Genomic DNA, 18,358 nt, shown 5'->3' with positions numbered 1-18,358 from the left:
CAGGTATACAGGAACTCCACCAACTATATACAACAGGTATATAGTACCCCAAACTATACACTACAGGTATACAGGACCTCCACCAACTCTATACTACAGTTTTACAGGACCCTCAAACTATGCACTACAGATATACAGGACCCCCGAACTATATAGTACAGGTATACAAGACCTCCACCAATTATACACTACAGGTATCAAGGACCCCTGAATTATAAACTACAGGTATACAAGACCTCCACCAACTATACATTACAGGTATACAGCACTAACTATATAATACAGGTATACAGAACCCCCGAACTATACAGTACAGGTATACAGGATCTCCCTCAACTATACACTACAGGTATACAGCCCCCCCCCCCAACTACACACTACAGGTATACAGGACCCCCCAACTATACACTATAGGTATACAGCCCCCCCAACTATGCACTACAGATATGCGAGACTCCTAAAAACTATACATTGTGGGTATACAGAACCCCTCCAACTATGCACTACAGGTATACACTAATTTCACTGATTAACTCAGATGAAACAATACCTTAAGCTTGGCCTCCTGGGCACCTTAGAACAAATCTAATTAACACACTGACACTTTATACCCGGGCAGCGCCGGGTACATTTTCTAGTCTATATCATAAAAATCAAAGTCTGTCTGTCTGTCCTTCTGTCTGTCTGTCCCAAATAGACTTCCAAACGCCTGAACCGTTTGACCCCAAATTTGGCACACAGATACATTGGGTGCCCGGGAAGGTTTTAGCAAAGGTCCCGTCCCCGCCAGATGTACAGGAGGGAAGGGGGAGGGGAAAGAGTGCCCCATAGAGATGAATGGGAAAATCTCCTCACTGCAAACACAGGTGATATAATTAGCTGCAGCAGACACGGCAGTTGGAGCCTTAGCAACCAATAGGATTACTGCTTTCATTTTCACAGGGAGCAATGGTTGCTAGGGAAGCTGCCGTACAACATCCACAGTAATAACTGGTAGACCCCCTACTCCATCTATACAGTACATGTATATACAGGGCCCCCTACTCCATCTATACAGTACATGTATATACAGGACCCCCTACTCCATCTATACAGTAGATGTATATACAGGGCCCCCTACTCCATCTATACAGTACATGTATATACAGGACCCCCTACTCCATCTATACAGTACATATATATATATACAGGGCCCCCTACTCCATCTATACAGTACGTATATATATACAGGGCCCCCTACTCCATCTATACAGTACATATATATATATACAGGGCCCCCTACTCCATCTATACAGTACATGTATATACAGGACCCCCTACTGCATCTATACAGTACATGTATATACAGGGCCCCCTACTCCATCTATACAGTACATGTATATACAGGGCACTACAGGTATACCAAACTGTGACTGGATAACACTGCCATACCAGACCTGACCAATACCGCCAAACTGTGACTGGATAACACCATCATATCAGACCTGCCCAATACCGCCATGCTGTGACTGGATAACACCGCTATACCAGACCTGACCAATACTACCACACTGTGACTGGGTAACACTGTCATAACACACCTGACCAATACCACCATACTATGACTGGAAAAAACTGCTATACCAGACCTGACCAATACCGCCATACTGTGACTGGATAACACTGCCATACCAGACCTGACCAATACTGCCATACTGTGACTGGATAACACTGCCATACCACACCTGACCAATACCGCCATACTGTGACTGGATAACACCACTATACCAGACCTGACTAATACCGCCACATTGTGACTGGAGAACACCGCCACACCAGACCTAACCAATACCGCCATACCAGACATGACCAATACCGACACACTGTGACTAAATGGCACTGCCATACCAGACCTGACCAATACCGCCGTACTGTGACTGGATAACACCGCTATACCAGACCTGACCAATACCGCCATACCCCCCTCGAAAAGACACCAGATTTTCTGGCAAGTCTCAATGGGAGGGTACTGCTCCTCTGCAAGGTGCTACCCTACGCACCAGACCATGGGTGCCTAATGGTAAATACGACCCTGCAGGTATACAGGACACTACAGGTATACAGGACCCCAAAACTATACACTACAGGTGCACGGGACCTCCACCAACTATATACTACAGGTATACAGGACCCCAAACTTTACACTACAGGTATACAGGACCCTAAAACTATACACTACAGGACCTCCACCAACTATATACTTCAGGTATACAGGACCTCCACCAACTATATACTACAAGTATACAGGACCCCAAAACTATACCCTACAGGTATACAGGAACTCCACCAACTTTATACTACAGGTATGCAGCACCTTCACCAACTCTATACTACAAGTATACAGGACCCCAAACTATACACTACAGGTATACAGGACCTCCACCAACTCTATACTACAGTTATACAGGACCTTCAAACTATGCACTACAGGTATACAGGACCCCCAAACTATATACTACAGGTATACAAGACCTACACCAATTATACACTACAGGTATCCAGGACCCTCAAACTATAAACTACAGGTATACAAGACCTCCGCCAACTATACATTACAGGTATACAGCACCAACTATATACTACAGGTATACAGGACCCCCGAACTATACAGTACAGGTATACAGGACCTTCACCAACTGTACACTGCAGGTATACAGGACCTCCCTCAACTATACACTACAGGTATACAGCCCCCCCAACTACACACTACAGGTATACAGGACCCCCCAACTATACACTATAGGTATACAGCCCCCCTAACTATGCACTGCAGATATGCGAGACCCCTAAAAACTATACATTGTGGGTATACAGAACCCCTCCAACTATGCACTACAGGTATACACTAAGTTCACTGATTAACTCAGATGAAACAATACCTTTAGCTTGGCCTCCTGGGCACCTTAGAACAAATCTAATTAACACACTGACACTTTATACCCGGGCAGCGCCAGGTACATTTTCTAGTAGAATATATGGGGCAGTGCAAACCCATCTTCACTTTGCTTCTCTCTGTTGTAGACACTTTTTCTTGATAATGAGCAGAAGGACGATCCTATAATCGCTTGTACTATTGATTTCTGCAAAGTTTAAAATGACCATTACTTTTTACAGTATGAGTATTTTCTTGTTCCAGTTGTAAATTCACAGATTGTACATTCCCCAGATCTGTGACTACGTCCTTTATCATTCTTTGTTAACCTTGACCATTGTTTCATAGATACTAAAAAAACAACAGTAGGGATGACATATGCATTTTATCTTACCTAAGAAACCCCTGTGCTATATGTAAGAACAAGTAAAAGAAAGCATAGTGAGAGTACAAATAAACCCAGCGAATATGGACATGAAATAGAGATCTGCACCAGCTGAGGCAATGTGCACACTGGTGATTTTTATTTAGTTTTTGTAGGAATTACACCACAGCAGTTTTTGATGTTTATTTAGTCAAAGCCATAAGGGCATCCCTCAGCAAAGTAGTAGCATAGGTCCAACCCTTATATTTCCCATTCCTTCCTTTGTCCTCTACGGTTTGGTCTAGTTTAGTAAATAGTTGTATTCTCCATAAAACAACAATCCTGGAACATCATATATATATATATATATATATATATATATATATATATATATATATATATATATATATAGCTCTGCGATGTGTTCTTTTTTTTCCTTCTACAAATGTATGACTAAATAGCCAACTGGGTGTTACCAACTGGGGGTGTGACTACACAGTCTGCCACTGTCAGCTCTGATTGGATAGTGTTGTACCCTGATTGGTAACACCCAGCTGTCTATTTAGTCATAATGAGAGAAGAATGGCAGGTGACAGAGCTAGAAGAGTATCTGCTACAAGAGACAGGTCAGGAGTGGTGACAGCTCCTCTATAAACCCTCTTCTGACATTGGCTCCATAGCTTCCCTGCTTTAGGCAGCTCACATTTATATCAGTAAATTCTGACAGATCTGATGGGAGATACAGTGGAGTTGGCAGCAAACCTGAACTACAGTCACACACATATATATATATATATATATATATATATATATATATATATATATTATATATATATATATATATATATATATATGGGTCCCATGGGGTCACAGTGAGGTCCCCTCCATGTGTGGGATAAATAAGGGAGAAGGCTGCTCAGGTGCTTGTTTGGTTCTTGGTGCTGGGATCCATGTTCTAGCCCCCTGCAGATCACACCAGCTGGGATCGCACTGCAGACTGGTAACCCCGGCCCACACCCTCTCACCTGTACTGCCTGACAGTCAGCACATCCCCTGGGCTGGTGCTGAAGCCGGGCAGGTGGCCGCACAGGTAGTCGCCTAACCTGTGCTCGTCAAACCTGTGCTTGTCCCTGACCGCGCTGGTGTCGGCCTCTAGTGCTGCCATGTCTGTGTGTGTGTGAAGTCCAGTCCTGCAGCTGCACTCTTGGACTTTTCTACCTTTGACACATAATTGTATTTGTTTATCTTTATTGTCAATAAAGTTTTGAAGGAGAAAAAAACGTTATGCGCAGACGTATGGGAAGTAATGCTCTCGTGATAAAGAGGAAGTACAGAAGTGCCGTAGCGGCCATATTGGAAGCTGGCAACTCCTCCAGTACTACTGGGCGTATCGTAATAAGAACGCTGGTGTGAAGAGGCCAGTAGAAGACCATTATACTGTACCCTAGCCTGTAAAGGTGTAATTTATGTAGTGTATTCTGTAATAAAGTGTCATATAGAAAGTTTAGGCTTCAATTGAAGAACTAGATAGCAAAGCAACTTACAGCAACACACTATAAATCTCCTGGTATTCACCGGACCTACACCAGTGAGACTACAACTCCCAGTAAGCCAAGACCAGCTGGTAGATTGCAAGCATGCTGGGAGATGTAGTTTGTTATGTGCAGGCTGTCCATCCCGATAGGACGGCCCCTCCTCTTCCTGACTGCAGACGTGTCTCTAGCAGCCGCCAGTGACTAATTCAGCATCACTCCCCAGCCCTGCAATACAGAGAGGCAGGTGTCAGCCAGTGCTCGGCCATGGCTACTGACAGGCTGGTGGAGGAGCTGCGGGACAGGGTCCGGGAGCTGGAGGAGGAGCTGAGCAGGGCCAGGGGCAAACAGGAGACCCCCCGAGCCAAGATCTGCAAGATGAGTGCAGAGGTGGTGGACTCCAACCCATACAGGTACAAGCCCCCAGCTGGCCATGTGTCATTGGGTGGTTCAAGCCCCCAGCTGGCCATGTGTCATTGTGTGGTACAAGCCCCCAGCTGGCCATGGGTCATTTGTGTGTGGTACAAGCCCCCATCTGGCCATGGGTCATTTGTGTGTGGTACAAGCCCCCAGCTGGCCATGGGTCATTTGTGTGTGGTACAAGCCCCCAGCTGCACCTGACGGTGGGTGACATTACAGGCTGGTGGGGTTATGTTTGTTTTCTGCCCATAGAGGTGGGTGACATTACAGGCTGATGGGCTTATGTTATGTTTGTTTTCTGCCCATAGAGGTGGGTGACATTACAGGCTGGTGGGGTTATGTTTGTTTTCTGCCCATAGAGGTGGGTGACATTACAGGCTGATGGGCTTATGTTATGTTTGTTTTCTGCCCATAGAGGTGGGTGACATTACAGGCTGATGGGCTTATGTTGTTTCCCGCACATGGCAGTCGGTGACATTACAGGCTGGTGGGGTTATGTTTGTTTCTTGGTGAAATCCTTTTATGTAATGGGTTCCAATTAGAGATGAGCGAATCGGGTTCGGGTTCGAGTCCATCGGAACCCGAACTTTCGGCATTTGATTAGTGGTGGCTGCTGAACTTGGATAAAGCTCTAAGGTTGACTGGAAAACATGGATACAGCCAATGACTATATCCATGTTTTCCACATAGCCTTAGGGCTTTATCCAACTTCAGCAGCCACCACTAATCAAATGCCGAAAGTTCAGGTTCCGATGGACTCGAGCATGCTTGAGGTTTGCTCATCTCTAGTTCCAATGTGTTCTAGGGAACATTGCCTGACTCATGGTGCGTGGAATGGCGCTGACATACTCTGCATCAGGGGAGATGCTGTGGTCCTCATGTGTCACAGTTGTTAAAGGATGTTTTTGTGTTGTATTTAGCAACCAGAGTGTTACATGATTTGTTACTGTCAGCGATGGTCACTTTGTTTGAATTCAGATCAGCAGCAGAGTGCTTTTATGGTGCGTTCACACATACAGGATCCACAGCAGATTTGTTGGCCCAAATTTGATTTGCTCTGAATCTGCGCCATCAAATCTGCTGTGGATTCTGTACGTGTGAATGCACCCTTAGGGTACGTTCACACTTACCGGATCCGCAGCAGATTTCATTTAAATAACTGAACACAGCATCAAATCTGCACCATCAAATCTACTGCAGATCTGCAGCAGATCCTGTAGGTGTGAACGCACCCTTAGGGTACATTCACACATGGCGATTAGGGTCCCACAGAAGGACACCAATGTTACACCTGCCCCACTGTCTGCTGCCTTTTATGGTTTAAACTAGGGCAGTTAAAAGGTAATGCCCATAGCAACTAATCCGACTAGTTGCTATGGATTATTCCTTTACTTTTGCTCTTGTTCGATAATTCATCTCCCCATATAAACCTTATGGAATAGTATACAGCCCTCAGCCATGTAGAGTAGGTGTCTGCATGTAGTGCTGAATCCTTTTCATTGTTAGGCTGCATTCACACGTTGGACAGGGACGTGGAATCCCTGTAATGGACTTCTCTCCCCACCCAGGAATCATCTGTGATAAGATACTGGGAGCGGGGGAACTGTACTGATGTGCACCTCATTGTAATGAATCAGCCATGCGGCTCTGTCATTACAGCGCGGCGCATATCTGTTCAGTTCCCCCGCTCCCAGTATCTCACAGATGATTCCCAGGTGGGGGAGAAGTCCATTACAGGCATTCCACGTCCGTGTTCCGTGCAGAACACTGAATGTGTCAATGCAGACTAAGGGTATGTGCACACTGAGGAATTGTAGAGGAAAGCGTTCTGCTGTATGCTCCAGGCCAGGGCTGCTGGGGGTTAAACGGGCCGGGTCACATATCTGCAGCGGATTTTTAGGCAAACTCGTAGTGTGAAATCCGCTGTGGATCCGGAACGTGTGAAGCTACCCTAAGTGTGCCTTCACACGTACCATATCGCTGCCTATTTATCGCTGCGTGTTTGGTGCGATTTTTACATGCGAGTTTTGATTTTCACATGATTTTCATGTGAAAATCAAAACTCGCATGTAAAAATCCCACCACACACGCAGTGATAAAAACGCAGTGATAAATATGCAGCGTTAAATACGCAGCGATACGGTACATGTGAAGCTACCCTAAAGGTATTTTCACACTGAGCAAATCGGGCAGAATCCCGCTATGCTCAGTTTTTCATTGCCCGTCTATGGGAGAGCTCGCGCTCCTCTGCTGCCGAGCGGAGAGGGGAGGAAGCGGACACGTGTGCGCCCTCTCATTCACTCAATCTAGGACACTGAGCACGGTGGGAGCTCTCCGCCGCGCAATTCCGCCGTATTTGCTCAGTGTGAACATACCCTTAGACTGATGGTGATGGTCATCATTGTCATCATCACAGGCCCAAAATGAGAAGCTGCCCACAATCTTGGTGGTGTTAAAGCGTCTTTGTACCCACAATCTGACCCCCCCCCCCCCCCCCCAAACAGCTTGTACCTTCGGATAACTGCTTTTAATCCAAGATCTGTCCTGGGGTCTGTGATGCAGTTATTATCCTAAAAAATAACTTTTAAACTTGCAGCCCCTTGCCCAAAGGGAGTATCTATGCCCTAACTTTGCACCACCCCTCCGACACAATGCATATTTATAACTGATTAATGACCGATTCCCACATTGCAGATTCATTCAATATTTGTCAAAATCAGAAATGACTATAAAGAGAAGTATAATTCCCTCCTTTTTGTTTTTCCTGTGCCATATGGATCCACTCCTGGCTAGGCTTACAAATAGTGATGCTAAAGTTAATAAAAATTGCATTGTCAGTGTGGCCTTGGGCCTTGGTACAAATGCACTACTGGAATTGGATGTTTGTGTGTACAATAAAGCATACTCCCAATGTAAGCGGAGCCATTACTCGTCGAGCATATGTTCAGTCAGTATTTTCTCATGGCTGGTAGATAAGGGCTGTGTTCCTCTACTCCTCTGTACATAGCTGGTTAAGCTAAACGGACTCTGATAGGTGTTTCATGGTGTTGCACATACTGGCCTGTTCTCTTTAAAGGGAGCCTGCCAGCTGTTTCAAGGTGCCTGAACCACAGGTAGCATGAACAGGTGCTCTAATATAATGCAGTATGACTAATGGTACTTTTACACGGAGCGATAATTCGCCCGATTGCACGATTAACAATTTTGAATGAACAATGTTTGTTTTTTTTTTTATAACGATCAGCGTTTAGATGGAACGATACATCGTACGGAAAAATCGTTGTGCGATCGTTTTGCAATCGCTTAAGCCTATCTCACACATTGGTGAAATTGTTGAAAGACTGTTCACACAGAACGATTAGCGTTTTACAAACGATCAACGATGATTTGAGAACATGTTGAAAGATCAAAATGAACGATTTCTCGCTCGTCGCTTGATCGTTTGCTGCGTTTACACGTACGATTATCGTTCAAATTCGATCGGTTTAGTGCAAATTCGAACGATAAATCGTTCCGTGTAAAAGGACCATTACTCTGTAACAACACAGCATTTCCGAGTAAAAATCACAGTATAAAGGAAGAGCCAGGAGAGAGAGTATACGGCTCTCCACCACCACCTCCCACTTCTCTGCCAGGTCTCTTCCTATGTTCAGCATTGAATACACTGTACAAATAACTTATATTTATACTTTGTCAATGTTGTCATTTTTGTTTTTTGTTTTTTTAGCCGTTTAATGGCCTTAAAGCGAATGGGAATTGTGCAGGATTATGAGGTAAGTAATAAGTAATTTAGATAAGATACACCATGGTTCACATTCACCTGCTGCATATTAATGTTATTGCCTGTGATAGTCCTAAAGAAGGAACAGAGACTGGCACAGCTTAGGTTGCTTGAAAGCAGAGTACGTAGTCACAGGTGAATCAGTATCTCAGTGGTCAAAGCCAGGGAGTCATGAACCTGCTCAGAATGCACTGGCAGCTAATGAAAGGGTTTATCTTTCATTACGTGCCACCTATAGATGCAGTATCACCCATGAACAGGAGACACATTGACAGATACTTCTTAGGGAGATCCACAGAGAGGTCATTTTCAGTGATAGACTAGCCTTTGGATAGGGTTATGGGCGGAGGGTCAACTCTTGGGAGACAGTGATTAACAAAATGAAGGCTCTACAGCTCTGTCTGCTCAGGTTGGCTGCAGTATAAATGGTAAGCCCATACCAGGTTTAGTCAGTGCTTGGAGAGCTGATCTCTATTACAGAACGATGATGTACTGATAAACCAAAGAGAAATTGGTGAATATCAGGTACCTGCTGCACATACAGTATATTGAGGGGAATGGGTAAGGTCACTTTACATAATTGGTGCTAACTGAGCTTATGTAGACAAGTATGTCATTGTGTCAGTACTGTAGTATAGGGACCTACATTCTGCTAACCTCTGGGACCCCCTCCTTGTCTAGATGACGCATGGATGACCAACCACATCTGGCGAACACAATATGGATAGCCCTTATCTGATTGTCTTATTTATATATTTGCTTCTTTGATTATACATGTGGTTTATAACAAATCCATTTGTTGTCTGTTCTGTTCTTGTAATGTCTTAGGCTCCATTCACACGGATTAAAACTGGCAGAATTCCGCCAGTTTCCGTGTCATACTGGGAGTATATGGGAGGCTCGCGTGCCTCCTCTCTCTGCGCTGAAGAATTTACACGCCAGTTTTACTCCGTATGAACGGAGCCTTAATATGTATAGTTCTGTAGGGTCTTTAATTTGCAGAAATGTTTCTGTATTTCGCCTTTAATGTAAAATTATTTCTATACTAGAAAATCCGAACCTACACAGTGGCAGTAGTGGGTGTTGGCGGCGTGGGCAGTGTCACTGCAGAAATGCTAACAAGATGTGGAATTGGTAAGGTAATGCCGATTTTCCCAAATTTCAATTACATAGAGCTTTTTTAATTTTTTTTTTGTTTGTTTGTTTCTCTGGCCTAATTCAAACATTTATTGATTTTAAGCGCTGTGGATTAAGTCCACTATATCTCAATCTGCAAAAAACTGTCGGTCATTGCATCCGTATTGCAATCCATGTCAGTGTTTTTTGCAGATCCACTAAAATTGTACAATGCTAGTTAAAATACAGTCAACATCCGTGTTTTTCATGGATTCATAGACATTGCACCCATGGAATCTGTAAAAAATGCAGATCCCGTAGACTTGTATGGGAATTCTGTGTCGCTATCGCACTAGGACATGTCCTATCTTTTCACAGAACGGATTGTGGAAGACCAATATTAAAAACATCTCAGAATTAGAAAAAAAAAAAATGTGTTGGTGCTAGGGAGGATTTCTTTTATGCTGTTATAGGTTTTTCTCTGGATTAACCAGGAACATTTACCAACATTTATTTTTTTAACTGACAATCCCTTCCTTTATTCTAGCTGTTGCTGTTTGACTATGATAAGGTGGAGCTGGCAAATATGAACCGACTCTTCTTCCAGCCATACCAGGCTGGGCTTAGCAAAGTGGAGGCCGCTGAGCATACACTAAGGTAACTAGCACACACTGAATGTATATTGGTTGAAGAGCTGTCTCTGTCTTCACATAGCCAGTGATGAGAAGTTCATGACATATCCTTATTCTTATTTCCACCTTGCAGAAATATAAATCCTGATGTCCAGTTTGAAGTTCATAATTATAACATCACAACTATAGACAATTTCCAACACTTCATGGATAGAATCAGGTAAATGTTTCCTTACAATTACAGGTACTGAGAATGTTCTGCTTTATGGTGCGTTTACACAGAGAGATTTATCTGACAGATTTTTAAAGCCAAAGCCAGGAATGGATTTGAAAAGAGGAGCAATCTCAGTCTTTCCTTTATGACCTGTTCCCTCTTTATAGTCCATTCCTGGCTTTGGCTTTCAAGATCTGTCAGATAAATCTCTCTGTATAAACGCACCATTATGCTTTACCATTATGGGAAGAATAATAAACAAATAGGTGGAGATTTATCAAACATGGTGTAAAGTGAAACTGGCTCAGTTGCCCCTAGCAACCAATCAGATTCCACCTGTGAGGAATGAAAAGTGGAATCTGATTGGTTGCTAGGGGCAACTGAGCCAGTTTCACTTTACACCATGTTTGATAAATCTCCCCCATAATTCACACTTCAGTTCACATTTAATTTTGTGCAGTGAAAGTTTTTGTACTAGTTCTAATATATTTCATATAACTTTTTCCATTTTTATACATGGCTACTTTTACAGTGTGCTGAAAATTCCACCAGATGCTTGTTCTTAAAGGGGTTGTACACCAAATTTTTTTTTTTTTTTCAAATCAACTGCTGCCATAAAGTGCCAGAGATTTGTAATTTACTTCTATTAAAAAAATCTCAAGCCTTCCAGTACTTATCAGCTGCTGTATGCCCAACAGGAAGTTGTATTATTTCCAGTCTGGAGAGCAGGAGAGGTTTTCTATGGGGATTTGCTGCTGCTCTGGACAGTTCCTGACATGGACAGAGGAGGCAACAGAGAGCACTGTGTCAGACAGGAAAGAAAACACCACTTCTTGCAGGACACACTGCAGCTGATGAGTACTGGAAGACTTAAGATTTTTTAATAGAAGTGAATTACAAATCTCTGGCACTTTATGGCATTAGTTGATTTGAAAGAAAAAAAAATTTGGTGAACAACCCCTTTAACTCTGCTCTGCTGTCAGAAATGTGAATGCTTTGATCCAGAAGGGTATCTGTCACTTGTCTTTATCGACCGAAATGTCCACCAGTGATTTGGTATACTAAAACTCATACTGAATCTTCATTACCCGTGTTGGAAAATTGTAAATAGCATAAAACACAAAAAAACTTGACAATTGGTGTGCAGTTGATCTTCTTCTTCTTCTTCTTTTTATTCTCTTACACTGTGTCTATAATAATTACCGTTATTTCTTTCTATTTTAGCAAAGGCGGATTAAGAGAAGGAGAACCGGTAGACCTTGTACTTAGCTGTGTTGATAACTTTGAAGCACGTATGGCCATTAACACGGTGAGTAGCAGTTACAATCTTTCTAGTAGTTTTTGTTGCACTATAGGGCATTACAGCATGTCCGGCTTTGCCCACAGCAACAAGAGCTTATTGAGATATGGAATCTTAGCAATAATGGCTTGCAGTGGGCCAAAACAGACACTATTTTTATTTATTTATGTCTATATCTATCTTTTTTACCGTTAAAGCTGTAGCCCACAAAAAGTTGCTGTCTACCCAGGCCTAAAATGTATTCACTTTTCTTTTTTTATTGGTCCATTACACCTAAAATAAAATGTTACATTCCAAAAAGTATCCTGGAATTTTTTGCCTACGCTTCCTCTGCAGACCTATGCATCTCTATTGTAATGTGATTTTTTTTTATTTTTTTATTTGTTAGGCTTGCAATGAACTAGGACAGATCTGGATGGAGTCTGGAGTTAGCGAGAATGCAGTGTCGGGACACATTCAGCTTATCAAACCTGGTGAAACAGCCTGTTTTGCGGTATTTTATTTCAGTGTTAATATCTGATCAGCATTTTATTTTATTTTTTACTGTTTTCCATAGGAAACTGAGCCCAATGTGCTTTCATATGACCATATTACTTTTTTGCATGTGTTTTATATCTGCTTAATAAAAGAACTTTGTACTTAAGAAAACTTTTATTAAACTACTTGCTTTACTTCCATGAAAGAGAATTTATCAGTTTTATCTTAAGGCTCTGTTCCCACACAGCATTTTTGGTCAGTATTTTGCAATCAAAGCCAGGAGTGGATTGAAAACACAAAGTCTATGCTCCCATACTGTTGAAATTGAGTAGATGGCCGCCATATAATGGCAAATAATGTGTTATTTAACAATGGGCATTGTTTTAAAATAGCAATTAATTAATTTCCACTTAATTTCAACAGTGTGTGAACATAGCCTATGTTTCCAATCCACTCCTTGTTTTGGTTGAAAAATACTGACAAAAATACTGTGTAGGAACATAGCCTAATGTGATATTGGTGGGGGATCCAACCAAATTCCCACATTCCAAGTGGAAAAAATATAATCTTACATGCTGCTGTTCTCTTGTCCGGTCTGACTTTATTTCAATTTTTTTTATATATGATATTCAAAGAGGTGTGAGTTAAACCCAAAACATAATTTACCCCCCTTAGTCCCCCCGCTGTTGCTTCTGGGTCTCTAGACGATACGTCACTGGCCCACTCAGTCAATCGGGACACCACTGTGGCCACAGCTATATAACTGTATATTGTATTGTTATAGTGTGTATGATATATATATAATTTAATAATTTTTTTTACTTCTCATGCTTTAACACAAAGCTATACTTGCTTGAAATCCAGGTCTAGTATCCTGAAGACAGCTTTTTATGCTTGTACTTGTTGAGACTAAATGCAGGAAGTCCTGGCCAGTACAGAGGGTCATGGCTCAATGTGTCCATCAATCACGATTGCCTTCTTATTCAGTGCGTAGATGACTTCCTGCATTTGGTGTCTCTTTTTATAGAAGTATAGCTCTGTTTTAAAGCATGATGACTTAAGAAAAAAAAAAAATTTATGTAAAAAGCTGTTCAGACAAAACCTTCCCGAGACTGTGTGTGATGACATGTCAAAGCTCAATCTGGTCCCACAGGTTAACCATAAATATTTTACGTAAGAGTCAAAAAAGATAATGTAGATACAGTGATATATTATTCTATTTTGTCTTCTGCAGTGTGCTCCACCTCTAGTGGTTGCTGCAAACATTGATGAAAAGACTTTGAAACGAGAGGGAGTTTGTGCTGCCAGTCTACCCACCACAATGGGAGTTGTAGCAGGAATACTTGTACAGAATGTACTTAAGTAAGTGATGATTAAAGACTGTAAAGATGTAATACCACCACCTCATTGCGATCTCAGTCTCAGTACAGGGGGTGGCCCCCATAGTTTTGAATTAGAGGCAGTCTCCTGCAGCTAGACAGAAAAGGCAAAGAGACTGGAACCAAAGCTCTTAGCAGAGTGCTTCTCCTGGCTCTTATATACAGCGGTGGTCTGAACAACCAGACCTCAACCAGTCAAAACATATTGTGTTTTTTTTTTGTTTGTTCTTTTTTTAAGTCACAGGGACACGTTACGTGACTTTGTATACAAGAACCTTGAAGAAATAATGTTATTATTTATTAAAGAAAACTGAAAAAGGAAACTATATTATCTTGTTTTTCTTTGTAGATATTTGTTAAATTTTGGCACAGTCAGTTACTATCTAGGATACAATGCAATGCAAGATTTTTTCCCTACTATGTCAATGAAGCCCAACCCATCATGTGACGATAGATACTGCAGACAACAACAGGAGGCATGGAAGGTAAGCAGTGAACACCATTTTAGTTTGGAGTCAAAGAAAATTTTAAATGCATCTGGTACCCTGTGCAAACATATATGCCTATCTGCTGTTACCTAAATAATTAGCCATGATTTGATCCAGTATTGTCATGTAAGTTTTATAAAGCCTAACTTTGCTTTCCCCATCCTGATACATTGACAGCTTCCTCTGTATGAGTGTGTATAGAGAAAGCTGCCAATCAATCTACCTGTGTTTGTGGGAGGACTCACATGCTTAGTCTTAGGCTAGTTTCACTCTACCTTAGGTAGCACAATCTAGTATAGGCATAAGTGGGGACAGGTTTGCAGAGCCATTGATATTACAAAATCACAGTACTGTTTCCTTAGGACATCCCTATCTCGGGAAAACTATAAAGTACCATATTGTAATACAATTATTTGTAACCATCATTTTCCAGCTTAAGGAGGCTTCACAACCAAAGCCAGAGGTGGTAGCTGTAGAGGAATCTCCAGTTGTACATGAAGACAATGATTGGGGTAAGGACTGAAGCTATATTTCCATAATACTGTAGTCTGGATAGAATGGTTGTCACACTATCCCAATGAGAGCAATAGCTTATTTTAACTTGATCAATTTTAATAATAGATCTTATGTTTTATGAACATGTAATTTCCCTTCTGTGCATTGGACCTAGATTACATTTTAAGTGTACCTGTCACTTAAAAACAACTTTGGACATGTTGTAGAGACTTGTCAAAAGTTTTGGTTGGTCCCTCAGTGACTGCTAGCAGTCGTAAATCATGGCATAAATCTACACTGGGCTCCATAGCAGGTGTAAATTTCTGTGCCCATTGTGCAACACAAGCAGGTCCTATCGGGTTCATCTAAGGGGCACATGTTTTAGCTAATCCAGAAGGGTGATTGGAAGCAGGGCCTACTTTAAGATCAGCGTACGAGTACGTCGGTCTTAATAAATGTTCCTTAGAAGTGCAATAGTCTAAATTGAGTGAACATTCTAATTATATCAATATGGAATAAAGGAGGAGGGGACTTCAGTTACAGGAGCCCTTAACTTCCTCCTGGCTGAAGAAGAAATAAAGATATAACTAAAATTCTAATATCAATGTCCTAGAGAATTACAAATTTAATAATCCCTACCTTGTCTTACACAAAGCATCCCAGTAGTCAATTTTATTACAAAAATTAGAGAATCTCACATAGCAAATCCACATGACAGGGGTTATGGCAGGTGCTGCATTGGCTGTTATAGGTTATGTAAATGATAACCAGAGAAATATTTTAGGATTTGACATGTTAAATGTATTTATGTCATGATTTCCTAGGCATTGAGCTGGTTTCTGAAGTTTCTGAAGAAGAGTTAATAGCTGCTTCTGGACCTGTCCCCGAGCTGCCAGAGGGAATTAAAGTGGCATACACAATTCCTATAACGGTATGAAAATAGGTAGCAGACAGAAACTGTGGGAAGAAAATAGGAGTGATTATAAAATATTAATCATGATGCTAGTATTATTTTTCTGGTAGTGTCAGTTTGGGAAGTTGGAGCTGATTATAAGGTCATTATAACCACAAAGGGAAGATATACATTAAAGGACAACTCTGGCCAAAACAATTTTTTAATATGTTATTACTTATGGAAAGTTAGACAAATTTCTAATGTACATCAATTATGGGAAATACACATATAGGGCTATTTTCCTTAATTTAGTAGATATGGGAGACTTCAGATTCTCTAAAATACTGTGATGTCACGAACCGGCGGTGTAACTACAATGGAGTGTCCAGCAGGGGGCGCACTAATTTTTTATATATATATATATATATATATATATATATATATATATATATATATATATATATATATATATATATATATAGTTTTCCATATTTAAATCAATGTTATACATATACCTGCCTCTAAGCAGAAATCATTCCTGTTACAGAAGCCCACATCAGGAGCAACAGTGGAAGAGACAGATCAGAGTCTGGAGGATCTCATGGCACAGATGAAAAACATGTAATGGTTGTCATCACCTTACCATGAGGCCAAGGTTTAGCATTCCCATGTGTCCTAGTGTTACATATTGTTTTAGTTTTTGGCTCTTCTGAAATCAAACTAAAGGAGTTAGTGCTCTGTCACGCTGTACTTACACTGTACTAATAAACTGCTCAGCATTATTTAAATAGAATTAGTCTCCCTAGTCTTGTTTGTAGATGGCTTTTACACTCAGTGATTTTCTCATAAATTGGTAGGAAAATGTATTTAGAAAGATGTATATATCTGTTTTTATTAAACTTTTTCATGAACTGTTTACTAATAAATTATATATATTTTTTTTTAAACTTGCGGGACCAAGTAGGGTTTGTCATTTTAGTGTCTTACTAGTAAGCATCTCTTTTATGGTTATGCAGCTTAATATTTAAGAAGTTAAGAGAGTATTATATCTTAAGGCCGTATTACATGGGCTGTTCTGGGGGAGCAAGCGAGAGCTGATCTGTCAGATTAGCACTCACTTGCTCCTTGTTCCCCACTTAATGCAGCGCTATTACGCGCACAGACAGCAAGGGGGGGGGACTGCTGCTCCTATTACACGGGGCAGTGGGCAGCAGACCACCGCTATTCTAGTTTGTTTGTTATTTCCAAAGACAAGTATCAGCCAACATTGCTTCTATTACACCAAGCGATTATCGGCTGTAGCAGCTGATAATTGGCCAAATACTGCTGATAATCACTTGGTGTAATAGGGCCTTTAGATTTTGGAAGTCCAGATTAAATGAACTTGGGGTCCCAATGGATATCTGGCAGGACAGAGTGTCGCCCTACTCTTTGGCAAGTTTGTTTACAATTTTTTTTTTTTTTTTTTTTTATATAGAATCAATGTACAGCTCTTTTTTATGTAAAAACTTTAATAGCAATGTGAATATAAAAGAAACTAAACAGTGAACTGTTAAATAATACAAATCAATGGGTTTCTGACTTAACATGTAACACGTAAATCATTTCACTAGTAATAAATATAATGTAGCATACAAAATAGTATACAATAGCCTTTTATGCAGCTTAACAAGAACATTAAAATTCAATTTCAGTTTCAAGTATATGGAATGTTTTTGTTTTATTTATTTTTTTTTCTTCATTTAAATCACATTTGCTTTAAAAGGTACCTACCATTTCAATCGCGCTCCAGTTTTAAGCAAGCGTAGCACGGACCTGACAGAAGCTCCATAGGCTGCATTGTACGTGTATTACAATGATTTCTATGGAGCTTCAGTTAGGTCTGTACTACGCTCCCTTTTGAACAGAGTGCAGAGCCATGGGAGTTTTGAAAAAGCATCCCACCGTACGATCTCAATGGTAGGTATTCCCCCCCCCCCCAATTTTTTTGGGCATTAATACGTTGTCCACCCCTAGCTTTCCATCTTTCCAATATAAAGTTATTATGGATTCTGTACAGTTTTGCTGTTATCTAGATGCACTCACCCCCACGGATTGCATAGAATCATCAGCCCACAGTCCACCCCGACACGCTCCCTGCTCCTGGCACGCACCCTCCGAGACAGCATCACGTGTCCTCCCTCTCTTCAATGGACTGGCTTTTAACCCTGCACACTGAATTGAGGGAGGACACTGACCGCTGCTGATCATTGTCTCCCAACTCCCTCCCCCAGGTCACCTTTGTGTCCCCCCACCTCTGAGCTCACCTGTGGCCCCCACAATCAGTCCCGGTGATCACCCCCCCCCCCGGGAAT

General features: G+C 41.5%; 2 protein-coding genes across 3 annotated transcripts in view; one reads left to right on the top strand and one right to left on the bottom strand.

The window, feature by feature from the left end:
• Positions 1–4,510, bottom strand: part of ACAD11 (acyl-CoA dehydrogenase family member 11) — a 97,594-nt gene extending 93,084 nt beyond the window's left edge. Inside the window, exon 1 of the mRNA XM_069958350.1 lies at positions 4,301–4,510. Coding sequence (XP_069814451.1) covers positions 4,301–4,440 — 140 coding nt within the window. The 5' untranslated portion in view covers positions 4,441–4,510. The remainder of the gene's footprint in view (positions 1–4,300) is intronic.
• Positions 4,511–4,966: 456 nt separating this feature from the next.
• UBA5 (ubiquitin like modifier activating enzyme 5) lies at positions 4,967–16,797 on the top strand. 2 transcript variants are annotated; one of them, XM_069958348.1, is made up of 12 exons: positions 4,967–5,220; positions 8,955–9,000; positions 10,058–10,147; positions 10,672–10,781; positions 10,890–10,976; positions 12,195–12,279; positions 12,659–12,763; positions 13,982–14,109; positions 14,476–14,611; positions 15,048–15,126; positions 15,934–16,040; positions 16,552–16,797. In XM_069958348.1, exons 1-12 carry the CDS (start codon positions 5,075–5,077, stop codon positions 16,627–16,629), a joined length of 1,197 nt encoding a protein of 398 aa, XP_069814449.1. In that variant the 5' UTR covers positions 4,967–5,074; the 3' UTR covers positions 16,630–16,797. The 2 variants fall into 2 exon arrangements, with proteins under 2 accessions (XP_069814449.1, XP_069814450.1); XM_069958349.1 differs by lacking the exons at positions 4,967–5,220; positions 8,955–9,000 and having other exon boundaries at positions 10,056–10,142.
• Positions 16,798–18,358: the final 1,561 nt, after the last annotated feature.

The sequence above is a fragment of the Dendropsophus ebraccatus genome, chromosome 2, assembly GCF_027789765.1.
Source record: "Dendropsophus ebraccatus isolate aDenEbr1 chromosome 2, aDenEbr1.pat, whole genome shotgun sequence".
In the NCBI taxonomy this organism is placed as follows: Eukaryota; Metazoa; Chordata; class Amphibia; order Anura; family Hylidae; genus Dendropsophus; species Dendropsophus ebraccatus.
This window is presented reverse-complemented; position numbering and strand designations above follow the sequence as displayed.

Coding starts and splice junctions, on each gene's coding strand:
- UBA5 (XM_069958348.1), top strand. CDS start 5,075: ATGGCTACTGACAGGCTGGTGGAGGAGCTGCGGGACAGGGTCCGGGAG. Junction 9,001..10,057: donor GAATTGTGCAGGATTATGAG/GTAAGTAATAAG, acceptor TTTCTATACTAG/AAAATCCGAACCTACACAGT. Junction 15,127..15,933: donor ACATGAAGACAATGATTGGG/GTAAGGACTGAA, acceptor ATGATTTCCTAG/GCATTGAGCTGGTTTCTGAA.